This window comes from Cibotium barometz, chromosome 44 (genome assembly GCF_041138505.1).
Source record: "Cibotium barometz isolate CiBa-2024 chromosome 44, ASM4113850v1, whole genome shotgun sequence".
Classification (NCBI taxonomy): domain Eukaryota; kingdom Viridiplantae; phylum Streptophyta; class Polypodiopsida; order Cyatheales; family Cibotiaceae; genus Cibotium; species Cibotium barometz.
Window position 1 is genome coordinate 11,602,788 of NC_141089.1, and position 9,726 is coordinate 11,612,513.

Here is a 9,726-nt window from a genome sequence, read left to right on the forward strand (position 1 = left end):
ATCTGGACCCTAAGGATCCAATCCCTAAAGGACTGAATGAAAAGAATGAGGAGCAACTCTTGCTATTTATAGTGCTTCTGGAACATTGAAGGAGCTGGCCGACTGCTGCCGGACCAGCCGACTGATGCTTGGACTCCTCTTTTGCTGGTCGGGCTGTGCCACACCATGGACTGAATCGCCTGCTTGCAACCTACCTCTTGTGGTACAGCCGACAGGCTCTGGTCTTCAGCCTATATCATCCGTGTGTAGCAGACAGGCCTTTCCTCTTGCTCTCCAAGCCTTGCTCCAAGTCCATACTGCCAATAGCACTCTGTGCTCCAATTTCTGATTCTATCTGGTTCATACTCTTTATCTGGCTGCCTCTTTTGGACCAGCACCTGATAATGTCCATGGCATCTTTCATGCACATGACATCCCCCTCTGCTAAACTTGATGACGGGATTCCACCCTGTTCTTGGATGACTGTCATCATCCCAATCTTTTCCCGAAGTCCCTTTGTCATCCATCCATCCATGGCAACCCTTTTCTTTGAAAGCCCGGCCCGTTCTCCAAAACCATTCTGTCTCAGAATAAGATCTATGCATCGGACAATGATGCTCCGATTATCAGCACCTAACCTGGCTCCACCGCCTCCACAGTCATGGTTCCTGTTTAGTAGATCCTCCACCACCATACTTAAGTGTCAATACCATTCTTAGTACCCTCCCTATCATTCTTAGTAGGGTATTGGAAGGTAAGCAGGAGGGGACTTCTTCAGGAGCTAGAAGATGAGCAAGAGGTGGGGTTAGTAAAGGTGGGTTTCTCAAGTGTTGTGGTCTTCTCGAAGGCCAGCCTGTCATAGTTTTGTTTGATTCCGATGTTAGGCAAAATTTTGAAAGGTGTTTTGGGCTTGTGTACATATGGGATGCATGGCATGTAAAAAATCTATGCTCTGAATGCCCTGGCAAGTGTACAGAGTGGATGGTTTGGTAGTGGGCTAGTACAGGCTTGTCCGGAGCGTGGTCTGCTGGAGATGTATCTGCCATTCGGTCGCGCTCTATATGGGTGCATGTTCCTAAAATAAAATGGGCACCAGATTGTATTTAAAGGAGTGCAAAAACATGTGGGCAATTAATTATTGAGGGGGCCAATGTCGCCTTGTATATGGTGTGAAATGTCAGGAGAAAGGTGGCTACGTGTATGTATGGCAGCGAAGGAGATGGCGCAAGAGGATTGGACGGAGGAAAGATGCCGTTTCAGGCCAGGCTGGCAGGTTCTTCCAGAAGACGTCGATTGCAGACGGCTGGCAGGAAGAGCAGCGGGCGATAACAGAGAGGGGCTGGCGATAGTAATGCCAGCGGAGGCAGGTACTTGGGCTTTGGAGGGCGCTGCTCTGAGTGGATGGTGGATGCCAAGAGGATGCAGCATCAAGGACCGATCGTCGGCGGTGGCTGGTAGCGCAGTAGAAGGGTGGGTGGCTGGTGTCTCGGAGCATTTTAGCAAAGGGTGGATTGCTGGCGATGGGCTGGGGAGCCGCCTCTGGCAACCAGAAGGAGAAGGTGCTGCGTTGGTTTTAGTGGGCTGCTGCAGTGGCTGGTGCGAACAGAGAGAAGAGCAGAGCCGCTAGTCCCTTGTAGCGCAGGCAGAGAGGAAGCGAAGAGTGTGGTGCTGACTTGTGGGCTGGCCGCCTGGGGGAGCAAGGAAGGAGTCCGTGTGGAGGGAGCCGCCTCTGGTAGCCGCCTGGGATAACGGAGGGGTCGATTGCAGCAGCTGAGCGAAGCTAACGAAGGACGTGTACTGCAGTGACCGGGGGGTAGAAGTGTGCTGGGCTGGTTTTGCCTTGTAGCTGGCGGTGGCTGGCAGATATACTCCCTTGGAGAGCCGCCAGTTCTCAGTGGAAGGCGACAGAGAGATATAGCTTCTGGCGAGAAGATTTGTTGTGTTGGGGCCACCTGCTACTCGGACTGCAGCTTCGCCAAGTCCAAGGGATGCGAGAGAGTTTTTTTCTTGTTGGGGTGCAGCTCGTAGTAGCGAGCAAGGACAGCTTGTGTGGGTGGTGTGGTGAATTGTGTGAGAAGTGTTCCAGCCAGTGTGCTGGTGGTGCCCCAGGCTCGTGGTGTTTTCCAAGGCTGTTGGATGGACAGCTATTGAGGCAGGTGATTCCGTGTCCGGAATTTCCGACAGCTTTTTGGTGCCCCCACTGAGGAGAGAGCTCAGTATTTTTTTTCACCTAGAAGGGTGTATGTCCCATAGGAGAGAGGCTTGTACTGCTTCTTTTGGCAGGGATTGTTGCAGATTTTCATGATGTGGTCTTATCCAGAATTTCATGGCAGGAAGGGTGAAGATGTGTTTGACTTTTTGGAGCAAATGGAGTTGGCATGCATTAGCAATCATGTTACAGATGAAGAACAGGTTTTGAAGCTAATAAAGATTTTTTCGAAGGGAGATGCCCGAAGCTGGTTTAAAGATTTTGAAGCACAGGATGCGGCATATGAGCTACATGGTGCATATGAGCTACATGGTGTTTTGACCTTAGATATGTTGAAGGAAGGCCTTTTGGAGCATTTTCAGCAAGCGGAGGAGCCTAGTGTGCTTTGGCAGGAGTTGAGCATCTTGAAGCAGGTCCATGGGCAATCACTGGATGATTTTGTAAAGGTATTTACATGTCTATGGGGTGAGTGATGTGTGACATTGAAGCAGGAAGTTCCTCCTATGTTTCTGAAGAAGAGCTTGTTTATTGATGGTTTGCTACCCCATTTGAAGGTCAGGGTTGAGTTGAAGAATCCCAAGTCATTTGATGATGCAGTTAGGGTTGCTAGGGAAAAGGAAGGCAAGATTTTGAAGCAGATGGAGATAGGTATTTATCCGCATGAAGGTGTTGTGTCTGCAAGGGATATGCATGTAAATTTGGTTGAGGTGGATAAGAGTCCTATGCAAAGTTTGATTAGACAGGAGCCTCAAAGGCCTATACAGGTGCAAAGGGGGATGTTTTATGTGCCTTCTGATTTTTTTTTCAAAGTCTTTAAAGCATGTGAAGGTGGATGAAAAGCAGGATGAGGAATCTGGGTCAAGGTTTGAGACTTTTGCAGATGAGGAGTTACCAGTGGATTCTTCTTTGGATTTGGACGTCATGGCTGTACATGACAGTGATTTAGAATGCTCTATTGAAGATCATTTGCATTCGGATCTGGATGACATGCATGCACATGAAAGCAAAGAGGATGATGCCTTGGGATTGGCTGATGATAAGAAGGAAGAGGAGTTGGATACAGAATGCTTTGAAGATGATTCTTTGCCAAATTCTACAAGGGAGGAGGATGGGGTAGAGACTTGTGATGAAGTGAAGATGGTTTACAATGCGGATGTGGAGAGCATGGAGGAAGATCCTATTGTTATGGATTTTCTTGGACAGCTTAATGGTGGTATGGTACCTGCGATGAATGATATGGATATTTTTCCATTTGATGCATTATGTGCTGGGGAGTCTTTGGACGATGATACTAGCGGGGCTGGCAACATTCAAGAAGATATGCAGGTAGATTGGGCTGATGAAGAGCGTTGTGATGTGAGTATTGTGCTTGAGGATGATATATGGCAAGTTGTAGCCTTGATGAATAGGAGCCAGAGATAGACATGGATGCAAATATGGCTGAGAGTGTAACAAAGGCTTCTTTACATATTGCTGAAATGCTAAAGGCAAAGTCCATGGATGACAAGGATCCTGAACCAGTTGAGTTGTATGGTTGTGAAGAGATGCCTATTTTACAAGAGTTGGAAGTGCTTGTGGACACTGCTGTTGGAAAGGATGTGGATTTTTGTGTGCATAAAGGTCAAAATGTTGGAACCTGGCCTTCACTGGTATTGATGAATTGGATGCTAGATGTTGCAATGCCACAGGTTTTGAAGACAAGGAGGTTTGTTGTGGGTGAAGTGTTCTCTTATGGTTTATTTGAAGAGCAAAGGCTTGAGGGTGATCCTGCGTGGTCAGAGTCTGTGAATGCTTATCAAATGATGGACAAAAATGATTTTGTGGCACATATGGTTGACGTTTGGTATGTAGTGATGCAGCCATTTTTTTTCACAGATGTTGGGAAATGGGATGGTGAGTTACAGCAGTTTCCTTTTGATCCTGGTGGATAACTATTGGACTTTTTCTTTTTGCTGCTGAGCATAAATGCTCTACCAGACAGGGGGGGGTTGGCAAAGTATGTTAGGTAAAATTTTGAAAGGTGTTTTGGGCTTGTGTACATATGGGATGCATGGTATGTAAAAAGGCTATGCTTTGAATGCCCTGGCAGGTGTACAGAGTGGATGGTTTGGTAGTGGGCTAGTACAGGCTTGTCCGGAGTGTGGTCTGCTGGAGATGTATCCGCCATTCGGTCACTTTGTATGGGTGCATGTCCCTAAAATAATATGGGCACCAGATTGTATTTAAAGGAGCGCAAAAACATGTGGGCAATTAATTATTGAGGGGGCCAATGTCGCCTTGTATATGGTGTGAAATGTCAGGAGAAAGGTGGCTACGTGTATGTATGGCAGCGAAGGAGATGGCGCAAGAGGATTGGACGGAGGAAAGATGCCGTTTCAGGCCAGGCTGGCAGGTTCTTCCAGAAGACGTCGATTGCAGACGGCTGGCAGGAAGAGGAGCGGGCGATAACAGAGAGGGGCTGGCGATAGTAATCCCAGCGGAGGTAGGTACTTGGGCTTTGGAGGGCGCTGCTCTGAGTGGATGGTGGATGCCAAGAGGATGCAGCATCAAGGACCGATCGTCGGCGGTGGCTGGTAGCGCAGTAGAAGGGTGGGTGGCTGGTGTCTCGGAGCATTTTAGCAAAGGGTGGATTGCTGGCGATGGGCTGGGGAGCCGCCTCTGGCAACCAGAAGGAGAAGGTGTTGCGTTGGTTTTAGTGGGCTGCTGCGGTGGCTGGTGCGAACAGAGAGAAGAGCAGAGCCGCCAGTCCCCTGTAGCACGCAGGCAGAGAGGAAGCGAAGAGTGTGGTGCCGACTTGTGGGCTGGCCGCCTGGGGGAGCAAGGAAGAAGGAGTCCGTGTGGAGGGAGCCGCCTTTGGTAGCCGCCTTGGATAACGGAGGGGTCGACTGCAGCAGCTGCTGTCACACTTGCCCTCTTCGTACTCAGCATTTTACTCCTCTTTGATTACCAGTGGCAGGCTCAGCACCATCACGTGGGAGGAGCTTGTGCCCATGGTCTTGGACCAGGAGGAACGATTTACGAACCCTCCTCAGGGTGGAGGTTCGGAGGCCTTTACTGGCCAACGGTCGAAAGGCCGTAACTTGAGCAAAGGGAAGGCTTCATCGGAGAAGTCTTCTGGAAAGAAGTCCGACGCTGACCGCGAGAAACTGAAGGCAGAGAGGACCTGTAATGATTGTGGCGAGAAAGGCCACTATTGGAGGCAGTGTCCCAAGCGGAAGACCGAGAAGGGTGAAGATTCCTCCGCAGCAATCATGAAGACTCCGGCTTTTGTGCACCTAGAGGTGATGGACACCGATGTTTTATTTTCTTTAGGCAGGGAGGAGATTGGAGGACTCTCCGCAACGGATACTCGGGAGTGGATTCTCGATAGTGGTGCTTCCAGGCACATGACTCCTTCCCGTTCCGGTTTACAGGATCTCTGCAGGCTTTTTGGTCATATTCCTACTGGGGATACGTCCACTATCCCAGTTCATAGTGAGGGCAGGATGGAGATAGTTCCCGATGGCAGAGGGGGGAAGCATTCCTCCCAGGTGTTGTATGTTCCGGCACTTGGTTTTCATCTGTTGTCAGTGTATCAGGTTTGCAAGACTGGCGTACGGGTGGAGTTTGATGAGCATTTTGTTGCTCTCCGGGACAAAGCAACAGGCCAAGTGGTTTGGGAAGGCGGAGTGGAGAATGGAGTTTACAGGCTTTCAGCACTCTCTCTCCCAGGTCCTCAGGTTTGTGATGAGTGGCAGTCTGGTTATGGCCACTTAAGTGTGGATACGCTGTAGGAGCGGGCTTTCCGAGACCAGGTGGTGGATAGCTTGCCAGTAGATGGCAGCAGTTGGCAGGAACTTTCCAGTACTGATGTTGGTAGTTCTTGTGTTCGTCAGTTAGAGGAAGCTGAACAGGTCACTTATGCTCTGATGTCTCGTCGTGTTCGGGACATAGAACCTCCATTTGATGAGGATGTTCTTTCCACGGGGACCTTTCGGAAAGCCAGGCAGGTGACAGGTGCTTACTTGCAGAAGGAGGTGGTTTCTCCAGGCTTTGTGGTTCCGGATTCAGAGGGGGTGGTTGACAGGTTTCATCAGGTTTCCAGGACTTGTTTTTGCACCGTAACAGGTGTTGATCCTTGTGAGCAGTGTGATGTCTCTGTGACTCTGAAACTGTATGGTTCATTGATCTGGTTGATGGACACTAGATTGGACGGGAGCTTCCTGATGAGGCAGTTGAGCTCTTGGTTGCAGATGTCTCTTTGGGAGGCAGGATTGCGTTTCCTGTGGTTTCTGCGGCATGCGAAGGATCATGGACTCTTGTACACAGGAGGGGGATTGTTGATGGAGTCCGACTCCACGGTCGGAGTGACTCAGTTTGGGGAGGAGATCCGGACACGAGGGGATCTACTTCAGGCCCAGGAGTAGTTTTACGGAGCAGTTGGAGACAGTCATCTTTTGCCTTGTCGAGAATAGAGGCAGAGTACCGGGCTGTTTGTGATGTTGCTTGTGAGGTGGTGAGGGTGCAGAGGTTGCATTGCAGGTTTGGGCTTCCACTGGAGGAACCCATGGTCATCCAGAGGCACTTTGTTCGTGAACAGATCGTTGCTGATGACATCTTGCTAGAGTTCTGTTCGACAGAGGACAATACGGTGGACCTCTTCACGAAGTCGCTCTCTTAGGATTTGCTCAGGCGGCACCCCAGCTCCCAGTGGTTGGTTACACAGCCAGGAGCTGAGAGGGGGTGTTAGAAGTCATCTCCTGTCTAGATTTGTACACCAGGGCCTTTGTTGTGGGTGTGCCCGCCCTTATCAGGTGTTTTATCATTTTTCCTCACTCCCCGCATTTTTCCCCTATTTTTTCCCATTTTTCTGTGGCTTGGGAGGCAGCCCTGTAGGGGCAGGTGGACACTGAGCCTGGCCGACTGCATCTGTGTGATAGCCGACTGCACCTCATGAGTCGTGGGACTCTGTTGCTGCTGGCCGACTTATCTTGATGCTGGCCGACTGTGTTTTATCCAGTCGTGAGGTTCCTGTGTCCAGTTGGCTGCCCTACAGCAGGCTGACTGCTGATGTGGGGGCATATATATAGGCCCCCAGCCCCCATACCATATTTGTATCATATTTGGGATCTTCTTGTGTATATCAGAGCAGAGTTACACACCTACATCTCTCTCTCTCTTGTGCTGTTTTTCTGCCTGCGTTTTTTGCTCTCGTGTTCCCAGATCTGGTCATCATCTCCGCTGCGTATTCTGACACTTGGCATCATAACCTATGTATTATGCATTAAGGGAATATAGCACCTGACTTGCTGTAATGTGCTGGAACTCTGTGAAGTTAAATTTATCAGCGAGCAATGTTGGCAAGAGTTGTCAATTTAGTAGAGCTTGTACTGAGGTCTCTGTAGAAAGATGAAGTTCAAAAGGATGACTCCACAACATGCCTTCTTGGGTAAGACCCCCAGCTTATCAAAGGGGCCTTCTCGTCCAGCTCAATCAGCATTGCAAGCAGCCTTCTCCACTCTCTCCAGTGAGCAGCAGGTGCTTGTCTACATCAAGTTCCAACTGCAGCCATTGACGCTCTTTCTCTGGAGCACACTGGCACGAGATTCAAGAATTTGGTGGGAAAAGCTATTTTGTCTTCTTCAGCTATTCGGCTGTGCATATGAGCATCAATTGTCTGCATGACTGCGAAATTGGTAACTTGCATACTTACTATGGACACAGCCAAGTTTGTGCCTTGGCTTCCAAAAGTTTTAAGTTCAACTTTTCTCATTTCTTTCTCAAGTATTATGTCTTGGATGATGCTAATAAAGATCATGTCAGTCATATATTTGATTTTAAACCCAATGCTTGTGTGCAGATAGAAAATCAAGAAGGTCTGGTAAATTTTGATGAGATTTTAAGGGAGTCAGATGCAATCATGGTGGCTCGGGGCGATCTGGGCATGGAAATACCTGTAGAGAAGATTTTTCTGGCACAGAAAATGATGATATACAAGTGCAATGCAATTGGTAAGCCTGTGGTCACTGCTACCCAAATGCTAGAGTCAATGATCAAGTCTCCTCGTCCGACACGCGCAGAAGCTACAGATGTAGCGAATGCAGTGCTTGATGGCACTGATGCACTGATGCTGAGTGGAGAGAGTGCAGCGGGGGCATACCCTGAGTTGGCAGTGAAGACCATGGCTTGTATCTGCTTGGAAGCTGAGTGGTCACTCGACTACAATGCAATATTCAAGGAGGTAATGCGATCAGTTCCTCTTCCAATGAGCCCACTTGAAAGTCTGGCCTCATCCGCAGTACGAACAGCCAATAAAGTGGAGGCTTCTCTTATTGTAGTTCTCACGCGAGGTGGGACAACAGCCAAACTGGTTGCAAAATATCGTCCGTCGGTTCCGATTTTGACAGTGGCGGTGCCTGTCCTGACTAGTGACAACCTAACATGGTCTTGCAGTGAAGAGTCACCTGCGAGGCACAGCCTTGTCTATAGAGGCTTGATACCAATTCTTGCTGAGGGTTCTGCAAGGGCTTCAGATTCAGAATTCACCGACATAATTCTCAATGCAGCATTGAAGACAGCGATTGCCAGAAATCTTTGCAAAATCGGCGATGCAGTTGTGGCGATCCATCGGATAGGAATTGCTTCTGTCATCAAGATCATGGATGTTAAATAAAAGATCATATTCTTCTATAGAAACTCCAATACATAGACTACAGGGAGTGTTGTCAAGAGCTTCTGTGCAGCTTTTGCTGCTGTTTTGCAAAGGTAGACAGTAAAATAAAGCTCTTCACTGGGATAACTACACAGTGACTGTGATAAATGTGCATATAGTCACAACCCTGAACTTTTAAAGGTCAATAATTCAGCTGTATCGTTAGCGGTGCATTTGCCCTATCAACTACTTATTTGCTGTACTAATTCTTTCTATTTGCTACTTCCCTTAGTGCTAGGCTTCATTATGGCTGAGTCTGCCGTGCATCTCCGGAGGTTTGACAGAAACTCAATACGAAGGGCTTTGTGTGAATATATGCTCTTATGCGCGCGCGCGTGTGTGTGTGTGTCGGTGGTGTGCGAGAGTTGGAGCTGCTGCTGCCTGCTACCTGCCTGTGCGCCCTGCCTGCGCGCCCTTTCTGGCTGCCGTTGCTGTCCGCCCCTGTGCGCCTTGCCTGTGCGCCCTGCCTGCGCGCCCTTTTGGCTGCCCGCTTCTGTCCGCCCCAGTGCTCTCCGCCTGCCCTGCGTGTCCCCTCCTTTAGCTCGTTCCTTTTTTTCCCCATCGCTGGTCGCCTGCCCGCTTCTTGCTGCTGTTTCTTCTGCTCCACAGCCTGCTGCTTGTCCGCCTGTAGCTCGCCCCTCCCTGCCCGTTTGTTGTCTTTTTGCTCCCTGCGGACTGCTCATAAATATTTTGCCCTTTCCTTGTTCATCCCCTGCTGGTCCTTTGCCTGTTGCTCTGTGTGTGTTGCCAGTGTTATTTCCTGTTTTATACCCCTTGCCTTCCTTTTCTTGTTCTCTTCTCCCTCATCATGGCTTCAGATGCAACCTTGTTAACCACTTATGTGCGC

At 49.3% G+C, this 9,726-nt stretch overlaps 1 protein-coding gene across 1 annotated transcript in view; it reads left to right on the plus strand.

Annotated features, from left to right (window-relative positions):
• The window catches only part of LOC147612961 (pyruvate kinase, cytosolic isozyme-like), a 32,928-nt gene extending 23,802 nt beyond the window's left edge, over positions 1-9,126 (plus strand). Inside the window, exon 3 of the mRNA XM_086782239.1 lies at positions 8,028-9,126. Within this exon, the coding sequence (XP_086638365.1) occupies positions 8,028-8,840 (813 nt within the window). The 3' untranslated portion in view covers positions 8,841-9,126. The remainder of the gene's footprint in view (positions 1-8,027) is intronic.
• Positions 9,127-9,726: the final 600 nt, after the last annotated feature.